General features: G+C 39.9%; 1 protein-coding gene across 8 annotated transcripts in view; it reads right to left on the bottom strand.

Annotated features, from left to right (window-relative positions):
- Positions 1 to 2,928, bottom strand: part of LOC148035168 (aspartic proteinase 36-like) — an 84,448-nt gene extending 81,520 nt beyond the window's left edge. For 2 of the 8 annotated variants that reach the window (XR_015691162.1, XM_087680141.1), the window contains exons 1-4: positions 2,566 to 2,928; positions 1,892 to 2,406; positions 1,720 to 1,807; positions 1,232 to 1,585 (exon numbers count right to left, since the gene is read on the bottom strand). Coding sequence is in view for 7 of the 8 variants with exons in the window: in XM_087680141.1 (XP_087536267.1) it covers positions 1,232 to 1,585; positions 1,720 to 1,727 (362 nt within the window). In the remaining variant the exon portion in view is untranslated. Of the gene's footprint in view, positions 1 to 1,231; positions 1,586 to 1,719; positions 1,808 to 1,891; positions 2,407 to 2,565 lie in introns of those variants that run through there. The other 6 variants (XM_087680139.1, XM_087680138.1, XM_087680144.1 and 3 more) reach the window with 6 other exon arrangements.
- Positions 2,929 to 21,105: the final 18,177 nt, after the last annotated feature.

Below are 21,105 nucleotides of genomic sequence, written 5' to 3'. Positions count from 1 at the left end.
CACAAGTTTCACCTTTCATCACAATGCTTGATATTCTGTGCAATGTGTGGGTTCCTGTTCTCTTAGAGAGCCTAGAAACTTTATAATCTGCAGCACAAGCATTACAAGCATAACAAGATGCCTCGCATAAGTTTCTTGGCTCCAGCTGTTTAATAAAAATAAGCCCCTCACTCCTTCAAAGACAATCAGCATCTACAATACTCTCTCAAACTATTCTGATAGTGGTATTCTATATCCAATTTCCACCAAAATCAAACCACCAGGCTCCTGCTCAATGGAATGCAGCATCAGCTGCCTTCAGACGTTTCCATGATGTTAACATTGTCATTGATGTCTGTCTACAAGCCAATGCCTTAGTTTTTGCATTATCTTGCTCCATAGTGTAACCTTGCTCCTGATTATGACCTACACAATGAGCGTGACCTTTCTTGTTGGGATGCAACCAATCTCGTCAGATGCCAGTACCAAAATGCATCAGAAAAGACCAAGCTTGATGAAGAGGTCCAATGATGGCATCCCAAGAGCAATCAAACAATATCAACTTCACATATATATTCCTAAATCCAGACTGATTGGGCACCACCCATTATCTTTCACAAAAAGGAGATATTCAGTAGCATATTTGGATAAGCTTGTGATAAATCTATCCAAGGACCCACCCTTTTTGACTGCAGGCACTGATACAACAGCATCCAATACAACTCACTTCTAATCCATTTTGCCTGCTAAAGAGATGTTTGCGGAAGGGTCCTTGCACAACACCATGTGCATCATCAATAAAGTGAGATAAAAGAGTGACCGTTCTTGCGGGAGGAAACATGCCAACGGTTTAATCATTTCCCATGCATAGCACTTAAGGCTCTGAAACAGAGAATCGGGGTTGCATATAGGATTAGTTGGACGGTGAACCACTACCAGGTCATTTTGCAGTCAGCTTCATTTCAAAACTTTTACTGACTGCATTAAATGCAAACATCAGCAGTAAGAGTGTGTGCGTTTCTTTAATTTATGTCAATGTGCATAGTGCGTCGTCTTCGAGGCATATGATGGCATTAGTATAATAGAGGATTCAGCAACAGAAAACAACAACCAGAAAATTTGATTTGCCTCATCCGTCCATTGAAGCCAAGAAAAGGGATAGGGCAAGGCAGCGTTATGAAAACTCAAAACCAGGTTCCTTTGAAGTCGCGAGAGAGAGAGAGAGAGAGAGAGAGAGAGAGAGAGAGAGAACCCTGCCACATAAGGATTTGCACTTCCATCCACCGGAAACTGCACAACCTCTGCAAGAATTCGGCTGTGCCTCGCCCTGTCGTGTCTCCTGAAAAGCTCGACAAGCTCCGTGCTCAATCCTTTTCCTGAATTTCTCTTGAACGAGGCTACGAGGTCTGCATACGCATGCTCAAGCCTTATCATTCCTATTTGTTTGTCCGCATACACGCTTGCTAAGTATAGCACAAAGAAGTACGAGATTCCAAGAAAAAAGAATCGTCTGCTATGCCAGCTTGATGTCATGCGAAGCAGAGTAGACCTCGATTTCATCGCTGGTGGCGCAAAGGCCATCACCTTTAAGTCTGTAAAGGGAGCCCTTTAGAAGATACTCTAGTCAGAAAAATGGCATACGGAGACAGAAAAATCGAAACAATTTGTACAATTTTCTGACTCCTCCATGGGTTTGTTTTTTTTTTTAACACTTCGCCTAGCCATCGTTTTGCTCCTTACATGGTCATGAATTCTTCAATCCCAGAGAATACTCCGGGTTAATGTCGAAAAGGCGCATCCACTACGCAATGGTTCGTTCCGATATGGACTGCGAGCAAAACAAGGTTACGAATTAGAATCTCTTCAACGATCCGTAAAATTTGCAGAAGACGATTCTCCAATCAGCCCTTACAAAATTGTTCACTTGCAAGTTGTAGCCAAGTTCTTCAACTTCCGTTCTGAACGGAAGCCTTCGATCATGGCCAATTCCTTAAATGGCAGTCCGTAAGATTGAGAAGAGTTGCCTTTACGCTGTTTCTTGATTGTTAGAGATCTCGACCGCAAGTTTTGTTGCTAAGAACGTAACTGCAAGCCATGCATCGTAGTAGTAGTGCTATACAAATTCTTAAAATGAAGAACCAGTTTACCCGAGAATTCTTCTACTGAGGATCGAGCAACAAGCGTCCTACTTGCAAGTGTCTTGTGTTGCCGACGTGCTGCGTTATATCGACAATCTTCCCTCAGAGAAAAACAAGCAATATGCACAGAATATATAGCAAGCCTCTGGAGACGTTACTGTTGACAAAGTTTTGCAGAAACGGCTTGTCTTTTTCGCCTGAGAGCTGCTTATCTGAATAACACACAATTATATACAAGAAGCTGCTAGCAGCAATTCTCCAAATGTGTCACCTGACAAGAAAAAATTCGCTGCACAAGCACACGAGAAAATCTGTCAGCACGTATCATCTTGTTTTATAAGAGCAAATGCTGACAATTACTCATTGTGCTAGAAAATTTAGGGGACACAGATCATCTTGTGAGCGGCATATGGGAGAGTGGATGCTGACAATTGCGCCAAAACAATACCTTAAGTCGAGAATTGATGCTTGCGCTCACAAATTGGTTGCAAATACTATCCTTGCGAGCCGTTCGGTTTGTGAATGGGAGCGATGGAAGGGAACGAAATGGCAAGCCGCTAGTTTGGACGTTTGTGAATGGGAGGGACGAAAGATCAGAACGAAATGCTGAATAGCAAGAGCGATGGCGGCCAGAAAGGCAAGAAAGGAAAGACTGCCGGGTCAAACACAAGCACACCGATGGGTCCCTGGTTTGTGAGAGACATGCCGACGTCCAACAACTACAGACGAGCGAAAGGAGACTAACGATTCAATAATCGATAACCGGATCGTGTCGTGTGTCTTTCTTAGACAGCTCTTGTTTCCACAAATCCCACACATATTTTAGCGGTAGGACGGTAGAACTTTAGAAGGCTGGCCCGTTCAAAGAGTGCTAGCATGCCTACGTCCCGGCCAGAGACTTTCAAGCGTCTAGTAATTAAAGGTTTGCCATTTGGTTTTCATGTTTTTATTTATCTTTTTTATATTTTAGAGTATTTTCTATTTGGTTTAACGTTGGGGGCTTTAGTATATAGTATACATAAACCCTTAGTAACACACGCATTCACGGCATCATTTAAAAGCCTCTTAATGTGTGAACTTTCATTATTAAAGCATTACCCTTTTGTGAAAAATGTTTGAAATAGAATTTTTGAAAATCCCTTTTGTTAACCCACGTTTGGTTTTTTTTTTTTTTTTTTTTTTTGGTAAGGGGATGGGTCGACTTCCAAGCTCAAGAGTCAAGACTTTGTCTTTGGAAGACCACCCATCTAGACTCTTGATTTGACCGAGAGGTGCCAAGGTCATCAAGGCAAAAAAGGTTGCCAACAGTGCTCACGAAAAAGCTTTTTCCCATCCAATCGAAAAAAGGAGCAAGTCCATTTTGGGAGGGAAATAGTCGGTTTTATAACTAAAATGCTAAAAAAATAGTTGGTTTTCGTCAAGACGATCTTCAATTTCAACTGGTTTTATGAGAATCTTGCCTGGAAAAAATACACTAAATGACAGTTTTCTGTGAGTACTGGTTGCTAACTTTTGCTATTTATCTTGACTCTTGAGATGATACTTAGTTGTACCTCTAGTGGAATATTGAAATTTATTCTATAGTTATCGAGTTGCAACTACTAAGGTTCAAAGAAGAGACAAATGGGAAATGGTTGGGTATACTCCTAAGAAATACTTCTAAATTTTTGAGACTTAAACACAAGTAAGATATCATTCCCCTAATGGAGAATGAGAAGGGAAATGTTGCAAGGGAGGATGATCATATTGTAGAGAACTTTAGAAGTAGCTTTTAAAAATGTTTAGACTCATCAATGCATCCTTTTTAAAGGACCAGAGCTATCAAAGTATAATTAAGCATGGGTGGAACAAAAGACGTAGATTGCATGCAAAGGCTTTATTGTAGAAGTATTTATTTAACAATAATCCTCCATTGTTGGGGAGCTCCAACATTTGAATAGGGGTATCACAAGACATTTAAGGAATGTCTTTCTTCTTAGCTAGAGAAGTTTTTGGCTAATGCTAGTTGTCAACTAGCTAGGCTATTCTTTATGAAAGAACTTGAGAATGTGGTATGCAAGGTGCATAAGAGGAAGTCTCTTGGTCGTCTCAATGGATTAACTTTTGAATTTTACACCCCAATATGGAAAGCTTATGGTTCAAATTAATGTTCACGTGCTAATATCTTCATGGAAGTAGATATTTGCATGATTATGCTAATCATGGGCTCATCAAACTTGTTCCACTGATATAATTAGAATCAATTAGGGGAGGCCTTTGATTATACGAAATGCTTATTATAAAATTGTGGCTAAGATGTTGACACTTTAATCAAATTTTGGTTGCTTAGGATTTTACGTAGCAATAAACATGGATTCATATGTGGAAGACATAATCATGATGCTATTCTAAATCACTATTTTTCAATGGATTTAGCCTTAGGAAGAGTAGGTGAGTTTGTGCTTGTCAACATGGATATGGACAAGACTTATGGTCATATTAGGTGGGATTTTATTATTGCTACTATGAAAGCAATAGGATTTAGGTCTGAGATTTGTGGTATAACCTCAACCTTCTGTTCAAATGCATTGGCCTCAATCAATGCTAGTGGATTGGTCTCTAATAAATTTGACTTGAGGAAGTTAGTGAGATAAGTATGTTCTTTGGCCCCTCTCTTATTTACAATTGTCACTAATTCTCTACTAAAAATCATTTTAGGGTCCATCAAGGTTTTTTGAGAGGTTTACCTCTATTAGATGGCACCCCTTTCTACTCTTAGATTTTTGAATATGACAATTCTAATATCATCAAAGTGTAAGCAATTTGGTATGGTCTCAAGTTCCAAGTTTGGTAAAGGAAAAATGAAATTTTGCAATTGACATATGGAGAAGAGGCACAATGGATTGATGATGATGGCTTAACAGTGATTAAGCTAGGGCAAATTTTCTCAATCTTGGATCTCTAGTAGATATTGCCTTAATAGTGAAGAAGAGATTCCAATGGATGCTTTTGAAGTGGAGGGAAAGATAAAGAATTTTGGTACATTGTTGATTAGCCTAGCTCAAAAAATAATAATCTTGAACACTATTGCCATTCCCTCTTTAGCCTTTATTGTTTTAGTGTGTGCATTCTATAGGTCTAATTAGATTTTATTTTTTTTTGGAGTTATTGCACTTCACCAAGTAGCATGCAATTGCACATGAGGTTCTAAATGTGAGTAAGTCTAATAGTAGGCTTGGGTTGGAATCCATGAAAGGCAAACCTGATAGGCTTCTATTTATTAATTTGAAAAGATTACATATTGAACTTCCTTGGGTATTGATAATGAGATATTAGATGGTTGAGGCTAAATTAACTAATGGCAAGTGGGTTGGGCATCATTGGGGAAATGGATTATTGTTAGTGGAATTGAAATTTAAAATCACAACCTCAAAAATTGCATGGGATTTATTGGAAGCTTGGAAGATAACATTAAAAGACTTTTCTTGGGCTAAGCCAATTGGTAGAGATGGAGATTCCTCTCTATCACAAGTTATTTGATTAATTCCCTATGCTAAACATGGTGGCATTATGCTTGCAACAAAGAATTGGAAGGTTTTAAAGAAATTGGCTAATAAAGGCATCATAACATGTATGTTATCTAGGATTCCAATAAGTTAGAAATTTTATGAACTAACACATCTTGGTGAGCAATTTAGGCTTGAATTATGAGGAGCTTAGTTGGCTATGCTTAATGTTATAGGCTAAGGTGGACCATTGGCCTATGTCATAAAGTTTGTAGGTGGGCCTCGCCCACTCCACCTTACTCAAATCTTTAGTCAATTCTAAAGATAAATTGGCCTTTGCAATTAAAGGAAGGAAACATTTTGAAAAGAAAAATAATACTTTGTTTATCACAACTAGTGAGAAGAATAGACGTGTCACTTTCCAAGATTAAACAAGAAAGTTTGGAGGGCTACTAGAATCACATGGGTATGGAAGAGCACTCCTATGGGCAAAGCTCAATCTGTTGCTTTGGAAGATTTATTCTAAGAATTTGGATAGTAAAGATATTGGGAAAGTTTATGAAGGTGTAATTTTGGTTTTGCTCCTTAGCTTGAAATTTGGAAAATGATCAATGAGTGTGTCTATGATGTGGGTCCAATGCTAGTATTAGTTTCAAGACTACTCCATTTGTAGATAGGAGCTCTTTGATATGAAAATCAATTAGGGTAGTCATTAATACAAACTTATAGAAAAATAGAAATAAGGTGCTTTTAGAGAAGGCTAAAAGGTGATATGGGGAGTTTTTGCATTGTAGGTGATTGGTCTAGGACTTTTTTTCCCAATGCATCTACATGATGAAGATGTATTTATAAATTTATTATTAATACTTTCTTCACATTTAAACTTGTATTTGGCTTCCTTATACTCTATTTGTTGTTATTAATCATTTTCTCAAACGTTGCTACTTTTGTTATCTATCATTTTATTGGCCTCCCCATGCAAGGCCTTAGAGCCAACACATAAGTCAAATGACTTGGAGTGGAGGGACCATTGAGTTGGAAGGCAATTGGCCACACAAAAATTGAATCTTTTGAGTATCAGACAATGTGATCCTATAAATAAGTTGAAGGATAGGAAAATATATTGTGCGTGTGAGAATGAAGGAGATGCCAACATTCGCTAAACCATTAGCATGGGTCCCTTCCCTCACATTTAGCGGACGCATTAGCATGGGTCCCTTCCCTCACATTTAGCGAGCACTCAATGAACCTGCTAGAGTACCCCTTTATGATGAGCTTGATAATTAGGGGGAAACAGTTTTCCTTTAGAACACAAGTTAAAACACTCAAATACATTGCTATAAAGTGGAAATGGTAGGACCAATAGTTGTTTGGTTTGCTTTCTTACACTTCTTACATTCCCTAATTAAGAACTGTAAGTGTTAAGACCTTCTCTCCTCTCTTCAAGGTTCTTTATTAGACATATCTCTTGCTTCCTACACACACACACATATATATATATCTCTCTCTCAAAGTGTGTAACATAAATGATTTCTTTGAAAATATACATGTAGGGATTGATCCTCAAATATTTACATAATTAATATATTAAAATAAAATCAACCTTGGGCTAAAATAACTTGGGGAAAAATTATACCTATAGCTTCATATGGAATTGCTTCTCCATTGGTGCTTTAATTGAATTTGAGCCTCTTTGGCCTTTTTATTGGAATCTAAGGCTTTGTTTTCTTCACCAAACCCTCAAATCTTCTAGGGCAATCCTTTGCATATTGACTTGCTTCATGACATGTATAGCAAGAAAGTAAGAAAACTCAACCTCCACCACCAACACCTCCAACCCATGAGCATCAAACACCTCAAAAAACTTAACCTCCACTGATCTCATTTGAGGCAACTAGTATGTACAACACTTTACCAGGTGTTTCACCCAAAGCTATGACCTACCCATCATTTAGTCCAAGAGTCCAAGGAATAAGATCCATACTACAAACTTATGCAGCATTGTTTCTTCAACAGAGTCCAAGGAACAAGCTCCATACTACAAACTCACGCGACATTGTTTCTTGAAGAGAGAACTAAAGCAACCATGGTAACATATATATAAAGTTAGATCTATATCCCACAACCAACATTATGATCCGATCTTTCTCTTTTTGAGAACCCACAAAAGCAAAGGAGAATCCCTTCCCAACAAATATGTGTTGCTAAAACACTAGCTGCATTACGTGTGCCAATGAACCATTTGGTGAACTTGTCCTCCACTGGTATTGCCTATAATTCCTTAAAGAAATTTTGTGTGATAAATCCACATTTATTCCTCTCTATCCTCTCATCATTCACTTCAAAAGCCAAATAAAATCAAAATAGAAAAGGCATTAAAAAGTAAATAATGAAGTGATCCATAACTAATAACAAAGATAATGATGTTGCCTTTCTTTTGAGAGAAACACCAAAATGGGATGTTATTTCCTTTACCTTCTAATGAAATGCTCAAAGATGAGATGATGTTTCCCTTTCCAAGGTTTCTCAAAAAACACACAAGTCAAAATAGTTGACTTTGCAAGTGACCAAATCATATAACTATAAATCCATTAGTATTGTAAAGTCTCAACACATACAAGTTAAGTTACCAAACAAGAAGGTAATAGTCTTGAGAAATAAGGGTTTCTACTATTACAACAATGTCATACAACTTAATCCATATAAGTCTTCTAGTTGTTATATAAGACTTTATATAAGATGGAAATAAAATATAGTACTTGATGGTAACACCTAGATGCATAATACAAAATTCTAGTGTGTTTGATTATTTTATTTCTAGGTGAGATCATGGCAAGTGGAGTTGCTTTATGGAATAAAGTGTTGCATATATGCATGTCACATGTACATCTAGATAGTGTGCCCATGTCTGCATGTGTGTGTGTGTGTGTGTGTGTGTGTGTGTGTGTGTGTGTGTGTGTGTGTGTGTGTGTGTGTGTGTGTGTGTGTGTGTGTGTGTGTGTGTGTGTGTGTGTGTGTGTGTGTGTGTGTGTGTGTGTGTGTGTGTGTGTGTGTGTGTGTGTGTGTGTGTGTGTGTGTGTGTGTGTGTGTGTGTGTGTGTGTGTGTGTGTGTGTGTGTGTGTGTGTGTGTGTGTGTGTGTGTGTGTGTGTGTGTGCACGCGCACGCGAGCGTGTGCGTGCATGCGTGCGTGTGTGTGTGTACACACACACACACACATGCATGTGTATGCATGCACATGTAGTGTGTTTGTCACTCATGCTTAGGAGCCTCTTAGTTGCACATGTTTGAGTGATAATTCTAAAGCCCACTTGAACCATGCAGTGTGTTGGTCACTCATGGTTAGGAGCCTCTTAGATACACATGTTTGAATGATAATTCTAAAGCTTAATTGATCTTGCAATGTAAGCCACATACTATACTTTTCTCCAAAGTTGTCAATATAAGGCAACATTTACCAATCATGCACATTCATTAGCCATAATTTAAGTAACATCAAGCTCAAAACTTTATTGACTAAGAAAAAAAACACATTGGAAAACATCATTTCAAAAGGTCAAGGGTGCATCCCAACACCATATCATGAGTTTGTATTCAATATGGTACATTCTATTTTTTAAGTTCATACGTTAAATCATTCCTAGAATGGCAACTAATATTCAAACTTAATTTCTAGATTGGCCACTTGCCTCTTGTACAAATCAAATAATGGGAGTGGTTGCCAAATTTTGAATTTTATGATAAAGCCATAAAATAAAATGTTCTCCACTACATAAGGTCTTCTTGGCTAATAATCTAGATGTAGCTTCTATTAAGGAAATATATGGATCATGTGTGTGAAAGCCCCTATATACCAATCTCAAGTACATCCATAAACTTTAAGTCAATGGTCGCCCATGATAAATTAACAAAGGGCTGGTTAAGTTGATTTCAAACTCCCAAGATAGACAGCAACCAAGGTAGTGAAGACCATTGACAATTCTAAATATCCCTTATAAGATTATGTCCAAAGCAATAGCCATAAGAATTAAGCATGTGACTACCAGACTAGTTTGGTTTTGTAAGTGGTAGAAGCATTTAGGATGCCATTTTCAACATCATTTTTGGCATTGATTATGCCCTAGCAAGCAAGGAAGATTTCATACTCCTCAATATGGACTTGGAGAAGGCATATAATGTACTAGAAAAAGTGGGTTTTGGATACATGCTCATCAAGATGGTCAAAGCACTTTCTAGCAGTGCTGCCTCAACTATGATTGTAGTTAATGGTTATTTTTCAAAGAGCTTTGTGTTGAGAAGGAGCATAAGACAAGGTTGTCCCTTATCCCCCCTGTTCTTTGCCTTGGTATCACACCCCTTATTATGCAACATTGACAAGTCCATCAAAGTGGGCTACATTAACCATTGGCACTTCCAAATGGCCAACATTTCTATAGCCAAATGTATGCAGATGCCAATAACAATGTAGTGAAGGCAGAGCAGTAGTTGGTGATTAAACTCTTAGAGATCTATAGTGAGTTTTTTTATCTCTCAAGGTCACACATAAATAAGGAGAAGTTAGAGTTTCTCTTATTGTCATCTTGGGATGACAACCCCAATTTGTGTTAACAAGTGGGGTTCATAATGGTGCCCAAAGGGAGGATTGTCAAGTACATAGGGGTTGTGATAACCCTTTCTCAAATCTATCACTAGTTTGAAGAGAAAATGTCCAAAAAGATTAGATCAAGGATGGGGCACTGCCTTGGGTTTGCAGAAAGGGTTAAACTCATTCAAACTTTCCTCTCTCCAATAGTTGTCTTTGCAACTATGATTTTTACCTTCTCCAAGAGCCAGTGGGCTTTTTTGGAGGTGTTGTTGTGGAGAGCTCTATTGGGGTTTGGTGAAGAAAAATAATGGGCTACCATCACTTGGGACTAGGTTGTATTTACAAAGAATGAGGACAGTAGCCTTGGGTTGGAGAGATTCAAAGAGAAATCGATATGACTTGCTTGCATGACTATGAAGACAATGTCACAAGAACATGCTTGGAATATCATACTTGCAAATTGGATTGTGAAAGCTAGGTATTACAAAAGAGTGTGGCTAGATTGTACATGGCACGACCTCCTTTTTAGCAATGCTGATAGGATAAGGATTAAATATTCGAAAGAAACACAACAATTGGTGCTAGCTTGGAGAGAGGTTGCAACAACAGTACAATGGACTAGTATGGGGAGGTGCAAAGATTATGACTTTCTGACATGTAGTGTATGGCTTGATAGTCATCTATATACAAATGCTTTTTGTCCTAAGATGGTCAAAGCTTAGCTTTAGTATACATTGCAAAGATGTAGGATGTTGACAGGATGTTTGGGATGCTATTAGCTACACATTTATATATCTAGATACTATCACTGGCAAACATGGACTGACCTAGGAGAAGAAAGAATGGTTATGTGTAGGATACTATTGGCTACACATTCACGTATCTGGATATGGTTGCGAGCAAACATGGGATCACCTAGGAGAAGAAATAATGGTTAGCAATGTTTTTAACCAAAATTAAAGATGATTGGCATTCTTCCAAGCATATTAAGCTTGGAGCTTTCTGAAAGTGCTGGACCAATGAGAAAGGGATGCCATTAGCATGAATGAAAAGGAGGAATGACTTCCAAATTGAAAATGTTAGATGGTTATTGAAGACTGAGGATAGCTGGAACGGGGAGGAACCTAGAGCAACTACATTTACCTGGAAAAAAAGATTGACGAAGGCATTGAAAGCTACCTCATCCTTTAAGATGAATCTAATGTTGTGTATGATCGTGATAAAGAAGCTATCGACAAGGGACATAATTAGCAAGATGGGAGTATGCACCCCCCATAGAGGCGAAACTGCCAAGACCCACAGACCACTTATTGTTCAAGCGTTCCAAGCCGAGCACTAATGGCTACCTCTCACATAGCTGACGCACTATCCATCTCTACGAGTGTAGTAAGCTTACCTCCATGCCCGATCGAGTTTCCTCCTCTCTCGAGCACTCCGATAGCTCCACAATCCAAGTGCAAGCTTCAAGTGAGCTCCATCCTCAAGCTCCATGCTCCATGCTCCAAGCTCCATTGTTGCGAGCAAGACAAGAGAACAGAATAGAAAAGAAGAGGAGAGGAGAAGACGGAGAGCTTCTCCACCATGGTTCCTCACCCTCACACACTCGCTCCCTCACACTCTCACACTCCCTCTCTCAAATAGAAGAAGAATAATAATAATAAGATGGAGAGCTTCTTCATCACGGTCCCTCACCCTCACACACTCACTCCCTTGCACTGTCACACTATTTCTCTCAAGCACAAGCTCAAGTAAGAACAAGAACAAGAACAAGAAGAGCTACTTTTTGCCACACACAAGAATGAGCTTCTCATTCACTTTTCAATTTTATATACAAGGCCCTAAATCCCTTTTGGGTGGTCATTCCCTTATCCCATTTTTTACATGGCCGACCGTGGCCTAGGCCCTTTTTCCCATTGTCCTCCTATCTTCCTAGCTTTCTTCCTACTGCCCATCTACTTTTACAATTTGCATAGGTGAGAGCCCGATGCTCTTAAAATAAATCATGGTGCGCCTTGCGCTCTTTTACAAAAGTGTTGACTTGCACTTTTTCTTGTGCACCTTTCTCCTTGATTTAGGACTTTTCTACACTTTTTCTGTTTCCATATTTTTCTTGGCGCGACTTCGTCTTCCATTTCACTTTTTCCTTGGTCATGTCTTCCGCTTGATATTTTCTAAATTTTCCACTTTTTTCATTTGAGGGTTAACATTACCTCCCTCCTAGACGAGTGCCAGTCCCATGACACTCACCGTCGTAGGTAGTAGGCTTTGGCATGCACCGAAGACGTGGATGGAAGGGACTGCTATGATTTACCTTGGAGTTTTGATGGTACAGATGAAGATGGTTGGTGGCACTTTGTTGGCTTGATTGGTTGGTGACAGGGTTGTTGAAGTTGGTGATAGGGCTGGTTTCTGTTGGGAGTTGCACTCTTGGGTTGGCACATGTGTTGATGTTCTGGGGATTTTGTGGCGGCGGGCGAAGATTCTTTGGTGGGCTTACAAGATGATAAAGGATAAGAATTCAGAGCTGAATGTTGATGAAGAGCTGACGGTACTTTTGTTGGAGTTTGCAATACCTGAAATTGAAAACCTCTCATATGTGGTCTCTCCTTGGGGATAGTGCTAGTCTTCTTATCGTGCACAAGATGTAGTTTGATTAGTTTGGGAGACAGGTCGAACTCTAAGAAAGTCGAGAGTATTGTCTTGCACTTGAGGACCCAAATTTTGTATAGATTGTGGCATAGATATTATGTGAGTGCGTGTGCATACTTAGATATTAGATAGTTAGAAGATTGCTGGTCTGGTTCCTCGTAGTAATGGGTGGATGAAGCAAGGGTTCGATGGGGTGGAAAAATTTGTCAATGTTGACGAGAAGTACCCTTGAAGGCTTCTTGAGACATCATTTGTGATTTTGACAACACGATGTAGCATAATTGAGCTCATTGATGCCTTAGCTTTGGTAGTTGGTGTTACTTGTAGTGGTTGAAGAGTACAATGTACTTTCCATGGTATTCCATGCCTTGCTTACCATTGTTGATTGCAATGGCAATGAATGGAGTGTGAAAAAGAATTATGCAAATGGTTCAAGGTGACAACTACGAGCTCCCTACGTATGTCCTACCCTTGATGCGCCTTGAACAATTGTGAGGGATGTGTAAAGGGCTAGGGGATTAGGGATGGAGCCAGCCGACCAAGGTCACTAGACGTACCTAATTTGAGGACCCCTAGGTGTTGTGTTGTGATCATGAGTGCTTTCTTCTTTTCTTTTCCTTTTATTTTCTCTTCTTCTTCTTCTTTTCTTTCCTCTTTTTTTTTTTGGACGAAATGAATACAACCAATGCAATACATTGAGGCTATCAGCCTTTCATTTGGACTGAGAAATATCAAGATCCAAAGGCTATGAAAAATGGATATTACAAGGATGATTGTGTTACTAGCCTCGATGCTAGAGGAACGGTTGTTGAGATGGAGAGATACACTTGAGATTTTGCAAACCTCTTTGTACATGTGAAATATCGGTACAATTGAGGTAGCACCGCAGTGAGCCAAATGTAGAGTTTGGCCAAGAAAGAGATAGTAGCCAATGACTATGCTTTGGGCCATGCTTAAATGCAATGTGTGCTTTCTACAAGGGTGATTTTCTCTTCCGACATTGGGGCTTCTATCATGGCTCTTTGTTCTTGGTATTTCTGTTGCTTTTTCTGTAATGGCTCTTTGTGGGGTTGGTGGTCTTGTGGTAACTTGGACATTGAACGCTTTCGTACAGAGACCTATGTCGTCATGTATCCACTTGACAATTCATGAGAGTACATGCAAGTCATTTGCTTCAACTATAATGAACAGGTGTAGCTCAAAGAGACATCACTTATTTGAATCCCATGGTGTTGACTTCAATGTATATCACCTGCGCTTGATTATCATTGCTTATGTGTGAGCTGGCTTTTTTTTTTTTGTATTATATATACACAATCACAAACTCATTGTTTTTTTATGTGCACATTTATGAATCTGTGTCACTTCGTGAGGATAAAAACCAATTGTAGAGCTCATGGAGTGTGGCACATGCATCCAGTACCCGTGGCAGCCTACTCAATAACAATAGATATTTTGCAACATTGAGTAGCATAGTACCTTGTCCAAGTCTACTCGCAACATGTAGCTCATCCTCAGTGAGAAATTTATCGATCAGAGAGTTTTCTTGGCTAATTCCGGCTACGTCTATACCCTAAACAGCAATCAATACTCCAAAGGAAGTTGGCACCACATATGTTGGGTCTCTGAGAGCGCCATTTTGATAGCCGCTCCTCTGAGACTGTTATAATCTAGGCTCCAATTTCGGCCATTGTAGCACAATTTTCAAACCTACATTTTTCAAATTGACTTTGACCCTCTGATTTTTGCTTTAGTTGCTCTATCTCTAAGAGATTTGGTTGGCAAAGCATATCATTGAATGTCACAGTTAAGTGTAGTTCATCGGCCTTCTCGTCAGAGATGAGTTGCATGTGTTCATGTAGGAACTCTTCATAGTGCTCATTAAGATATTCTTGCTCTTCCCAGGATAGCGGATATGGCAAGTATTCCTCAAGCTGCTCCCTAGGAAATGTGTCCATGTCTGCAAGGATGTAGACGCGTGCAAATAATTTGAGTCTAGCATCCAACTCAGTCAAGCACTCTGTGACACTTCTATGTTCTATGCAGGCTTGCTCGGTTGCTATCTCATGCAAGGTTCTGGGTGTTTCCCTAGGCTTAAGCATAGCTGGGGGCTTAGGCCTAGATGAACGAGATTGGTCAATGCTAGGATTACTCATGTTCTCAGGGTTTTCATGTTTCTCTTGAGGCTTTGTTGCTATTGTGTCATGGTTCTCCTTGGATGTGACTGGTATAGTTTTATCAACCTGTTGTGATAGTGTCGTATCCACTCTTCATTGGTCAATGTAAGTTCTATTGTGTCAGTGGATTGAGTGTTGCAAGCAACCATTGATGGTAATGGTTGCTTTGATTTATCAGAACACATGGATGTGTTTGAGTTTTCATCGTTGTTAGGAGAGATGGTGGGTGGACTCGATGCTTTATTCCTCAGCTCTTAAGCACTCTTGGTCTCAATCTTCTTGGCATCTACAACCACTTGCAACTGCCGTTGTTATTTTTGTTATTTTCTCCTCTTTTTCTTAGGCAATTGAGGTGTATCCCTTGAAGACTCGAGACCTTGAACTAGGTCAGCTATTGATGTGCTTGGTTAAGCCCTTAGCATTCTCTTTCTCTAATGTGTCCTCATGGGACATAGCTACGGCCTGCTAAATAGCCTCGCTAGGCTGTGAGGGTACAATTGCCTCTCTTTTTGGAGAGTCTAGCTCTTCATTTAATTCCCCTCTGTTTAGCTCCTCATCTGATTGCATTGGCAGTTGGTCTTGGTTGGGCATTTTCTCTAGAATCTTATCCTTACCCATTGGAACATGCCTCCATTGCTTCTTATCAGAGCGGATGTTGTGTTTAGAGCTTTTTTTCTCTTGCTCTGGACGTTTGGGTGATTCTAGTGTAAACCAAGAGACGGTTTAGGGTTCTTGTCATGTAGCCTTGGATGGAACCAGCTGAAGAAGGCAGGGTTGTATTGATGGGAAGTATAGAGATCTAGGATTGTAGGGTCTTGAGTGAGGCAAAAGACATATGCACTAACATCAAGAACCATGCTCCCTACTCCTAGCCTACTAGCCATGTGTAGATATTCTTTTAGAAGCAGTTTATCATATAATTGATGTTTTTGGATAGTGGAAGAAAGCTGGACCTCATGGACCACTTCCAACACTCGTAATGAGGTTGGACAACATACATGGGATAATATATTGATGTCCAAAGGGCTTTCCTTTGCTTAGCCGAGTACCATTAGTCGGTGGCCAATTTTGGCTGCCAAACTTTGATTGGAGTACCATTTCTACACAAAGTCAACTTGTTCTTTCCCTTTTCGTTTGATTGCTTTGAGCTTTTCCTTGTCTGTCACACATTGAGCAGTATAGAGTGAGGGTATCAAGCACAATTCTCTAGTTGTGGCTTTTGGGATGTCCTTTATGACTTCTTCAATGACAACTATATAGCGGGAGCAAATATGTTGTTGCTCATCCCAAGTTAGGGGTTTGGCTATGAGCTTTGTGTGCTCTGGTGTTGGCCTTCTGATATCCACGTGGACGTGATAGACCCAAGATTTGTGCAAAAAGAAGGCACGGAAGTAGACACTACATCGTTATATCCCTAGCATTTGGCTATTTCCTTTGTAATATTTATGCTCTTATTATAACACCATTATGTAAAATTTGCATGACTCATTACTATAAAGTCATGACACATGCTATGCAAGTTGAGAAGGAAAAAGACTAGGTGTTCTTACTTTTGGAAAGGTCATTGAACCTTAGAAACATAACAATGTACAAATATTAATGTAGCAATAAAGAAAAAGGAGGATTTAGGAGTCGTGGGGAAGAAAGAAGTGGTTGAGAGAAGTTGTAACTTCCTCTCTCTTCTCCTTTTATCTCTTCCTCTCCACGACTTTTTCTCTCTCTCTCTTTGGGCACAACTTTCTTGTCTCTTTCTCTTTACGCATTCCTGTTTGTTCTAATGGAAGAGGGAGAGCTTGAAGATGGTGAAGATGCAGAGCCTTTGTGTGCCTGATGGATGGGTATGGGTGTTCATTTGGGGTGGAAGAGTAGGAGTTTCTATAGATTTTGAAGGTCGGGCATTGTAGATGCCACTCTACAGCCTGGATTCTGAGCATATTTTGGTGCCTCATTGGGCGCTACCATTTTGGCGATCCTGCCAGGGGGTTGTAGGGTAGCTTTCAAAATCTGCAGAAAAATTTATGACTTGTCTCTCAAGCAAGGCGTCCTCCTTCGAATCTGGTTATTGAGTCCGAAAGTAAAATCAGACGAAAGATTGGCCATGGTTTATGCTGCGCACGGGATGAAGGAAGACGTATATGCATTTTGGATCTTGCAATCAACATTTTCGTCTTTTCATCAAATTCGCAATCATTTGATGAAGGTGCAGTCAACGAAAATGGGCTCCATGATTGCATCCGCAATTTCACAAATTGGTACATTAAAAGATGAAGCGGATGCAGAGAACAAGTTGTTACCAATGGGTTCTTCCCGACAGACAGACATTGCCTTGAATTTTGTTTGCATTTCCTTTCTTCCAACACTTTCAAGACTTTAGAAAACACCCTTAATTCTCATCCATCCCAATACTTCCTTTTCTTTTCTTAAATAAAACTACTTTTTCCTCCTTTAAGTTCTAAGGAAATCTTGCATAAATTGGGTGGAGAACTCCATTGTGATATTCTTAGTGAGGGTGTCCTTATACGTGATTTCTTTCTTGGGTTTTCTTCATGAGCTTTATAGTGTGGTTGTCTTTCAACTGGTATTAAGTGCGATGCTAACCTTGCGTTCAATTTGTTGAAAAGCCCTATCCTTTGTGATCTACATATGATTTTTGTTTGGTATGTTTTCAAACCTAGGCTTTACGACCTAGCCGTGTTTCTCTTTTTGTGTGTTATCTCCTTTCCTATCCAATGGCAATTCAAAGATGATGAAAAAAAATGAAGACCGAAGATTGAAGATGAAGATTTGCTAGAGCTGATTGTGGTTCTTCTTCAAATTTGTTCACGAGGACGCTTCACATTTCAATGTGGGAGAAATGATAGACCCAAGATTTGTGCAAAAAGAAGGCACGGAAGTAGACACTACATCGTTATATCCCTAGCATTTGGCTATTTCCTTTGTAATATTTATGCTCTTATTATAACACCATTATGTAAAATTTGCATGACTCATTACTATAAAGTCATGACACATGCTATGCAAGTTGAGAAGGAAAAAGACTAGGTGTTCTTACTTTTGGAAAGGTCATTGAACCTTAGAAACATAACAATGTACAAATATTAATGTAGCAATAAAGAAAAAGGAGGATTTAGGAGTCGTGGGGAAGAAAGAAGTGGTTGAGAGAAGTTGTAACTTCCTCTCTCTTCTCCTTTTATCTCTTCCTCTCCACGACTTTTTCTCTCTCTCTCTTTGGGCACAACTTTCTTGTCTCTTTCTCTTTACGCATTCCTGTTTGTTCTAATGGAAGAGGGAGAGCTTGAAGATGGTGAAGATGCAGAGCCTTTGTGTGCCTGATGGATGGGTATGGGTGTTCATTTGGGGTGGAAGAGTAGGAGTTTCTATAGATTTTGAAGGTCGGGCATTGTAGATGCCACTCTACGGCCTGGATTCTGAGCATATTTTGGTGCCTCATTGGGCGCTACCATTATGAGGCACCAAAATATGCTCAGAATCCAGGCCGTAGAGTGGCATCTACAATGCCCGACCTTCAAAATCTATAGAAACTCCTACTCTTCCTCCCCAAATGAACACCCATACCCATCCATCAGGCACACAAAGGCTCTGCATCTTCACCATCTTCAAGCTCTCCCTCTTCCATTAGAACAAACAGGAATGCGTAAAGAGAAAGAGACAAGAAAGTTGTGCCCAAAGAGAGAGAGAGAAAAAGTCGTGGAGAGGAAGAGATAAAAGGAGAAGAGAGAGGAAGTTACAACTTCTCTCAACCACTTCTTTCTTCCCCACGACTCCTAAATCCTCCTTTTTCTTTATTGCTACATTAATATTTGTACATTGTTATGTTTCTAAGGTTCAATGACCTTTCCAAAAGTAAGAACACCTAGTCTTTTTCCTTCTCAACTTGCATAGCATGTGTCATGACTTTATAGTAATGAGTCATGCAAATTTTACATAATGGTGTTATAATAAGAGCATAAATATTACAAAGGAAATAGCCAAATGCTAGGGATATAACGATGTAGTGTCTACTTCCGTGCCTTCTTTTTGCACAAATCTTGGGTCTATCAGGACGTATGCACATGTGACGGCTGTCAGCTTGTGATCAAGCTTCATCATGCACTTCATCTCTTATTCATAAGTCAAATGCGTCATCTCCTTGGCCAAATCTTTGAGAGATTTCTCCTCAAGCCTAGGCTTTAGGTACTTTGGAAGTGCTGGAGGTGTCAAGGATGTTGGTTGTGACATCTCTTTTGCAGGTGAATTGCTAAGGACACGTTCCGCAAAAGGGGCATCGTCACGTCCAAAGATTGTGGCTACTATGATTCTTGATTGAAAGTAGTAGCAGCTAGTTCAGTGGACTGGGTACTATTGGTAGACTGCAGTGTCAAGTCCTTAGGCAGATCAAAAGTGGTCGTGTCTTTTGTTGCCCTTTGAGCATTCACCGGTGCAGATCGAGCATTAGTCGAAGCTAGCCATGGTGGATTGCACAGGCATATCCCTAGGTTGAGAATTAGGGGTGTTGTCATGTCCTGCACTTTGGACATTCGGAAGCTGCGATGGAGATAGATATTGGGATTGAGCAGCTGCACTTGACGACTGCTGTTGTGCCTCCTATGTTCGTTTAGAGAAAGAGGGTGTAGGAGATTTGAAGCTCCTAGGTGGACTTAGCACCGGCTGGAAAATTTTCTCATTGCTGTTTGACGATTCTGCCATTTGCTTTGTTGAGCAATTAGCATTATCATGAGCAACATTGCGCCTGTGGTGCTCATTATCCTCTTGGGAAGTCCAAGGCTCCTTGGGCACTAGTGGTCTTTGTGCACACTCAACGGTTACATCCAATATCTGCTTGTTAAGCACGCTAGATTGAGGATCTACCTTTCGAACAGTCATGTTTGGTTTCTTGATTTCAATCATGAGGGGCTCAGTCACTCCAACCTTGTTGAGTGAAGACTTGGATTTTTGTTTAGATTTTCTCCTCTTTGCTTTTGATACGATCTGGTCTTCAGTTGATAAGAGTGGCTTAGCAGGGGGTTTTGGTACCCAAATCCATTGGTTACCTATGTAATACCCTTGAGCACGTAGCAACGCTTTGGATATCCATCACGACATTGTGCTAGCTCTCCATCGATACCTTCGTCTATAGACTTAGGCTTCTTTTATGGTCTTCTATGATATTTGTAAGTCCAAAGCCTGCTGTCCTTGGCATTGTCTCTTACCTTTCTCGTTTCAAGCATGGCCTCACTCACTGGTTCTCTTTGTTCAATATGTGCTTGTATCAACTCTTTCAACAAGTCCTTGCTCTCATTACTAGACTTGCCTTGTATGTCAGAATATTCCTTGTCTTTCCCTCGAGGTTTGATGAGGTCACCCTTGGTAAAGGTTGTGATTATCCTCACACCTGGTAGTGTCAAGTGTATCCTCTATGCTACATAATCAGCCTCGCACTTCATCGCCCTTTTGAAGGGTCGTCCTAGGAGGGTTTCCTTTCCACAATTTGCACTATTTGGAGGAACATGGAATAGGATAGGCAAGCTTTCAGTTTCAATAGTTACAAGGATTTTGCACTTCCTTATAAGTGCTTGTGGGTGTCCACCGTTAAGGACTAAGAGTTGCATTAGTTGGTGTGAGCTCTAGTTGGCCTAGTAGGATCCATGCTTCATAGGTAAAGATATTAAAATCAACTCCTTCATTGATGAGAGCATCGACACTATGCTCTCTTTTTGTGGTGAGTTTGACCCTAAGATAATCAAGCGGTACTATATATTCATCTTTCGAGTCTTGGCTTATAGATTCAAGCCTTCTAATACATGCCCTTGAGTCCCCAACTACACAGCTAGATTTGGATTCTCTACTGATATCTTGGGTCATCTGTGCAGTGTTGTTCAAGGTGCATATATCGTCAGGATTGTCATGTCTAGTCATCCTTGCAGTTGTAGCTTGATGTTGTTGTATTCGGCTTTGACTAGATGCAGTCCAAATGCAACCTATACATGTTTTTGTAGTGTGGCGTTTTTTCCCTTGTTGGCTAGATTGGTGCATTGAGGTTCTAGGGTCTCTGTTTGTCCTTGTTCGGGTATGGGCTTTCGGTTGTTGTTTTGCA

The sequence above is a fragment of the Lygodium microphyllum genome, chromosome 6 (genome assembly GCF_053477565.2).
Source record: "Lygodium microphyllum isolate KBCC chromosome 6, Lygodium_microphyllum_v1.1.10, whole genome shotgun sequence".
Taxonomy (NCBI): domain Eukaryota; kingdom Viridiplantae; phylum Streptophyta; class Polypodiopsida; order Schizaeales; family Lygodiaceae; genus Lygodium; species Lygodium microphyllum.
The sequence above is the reverse complement of the archived record's forward strand: the minus strand, read 5'-3'. Positions and strand labels throughout refer to the sequence as shown.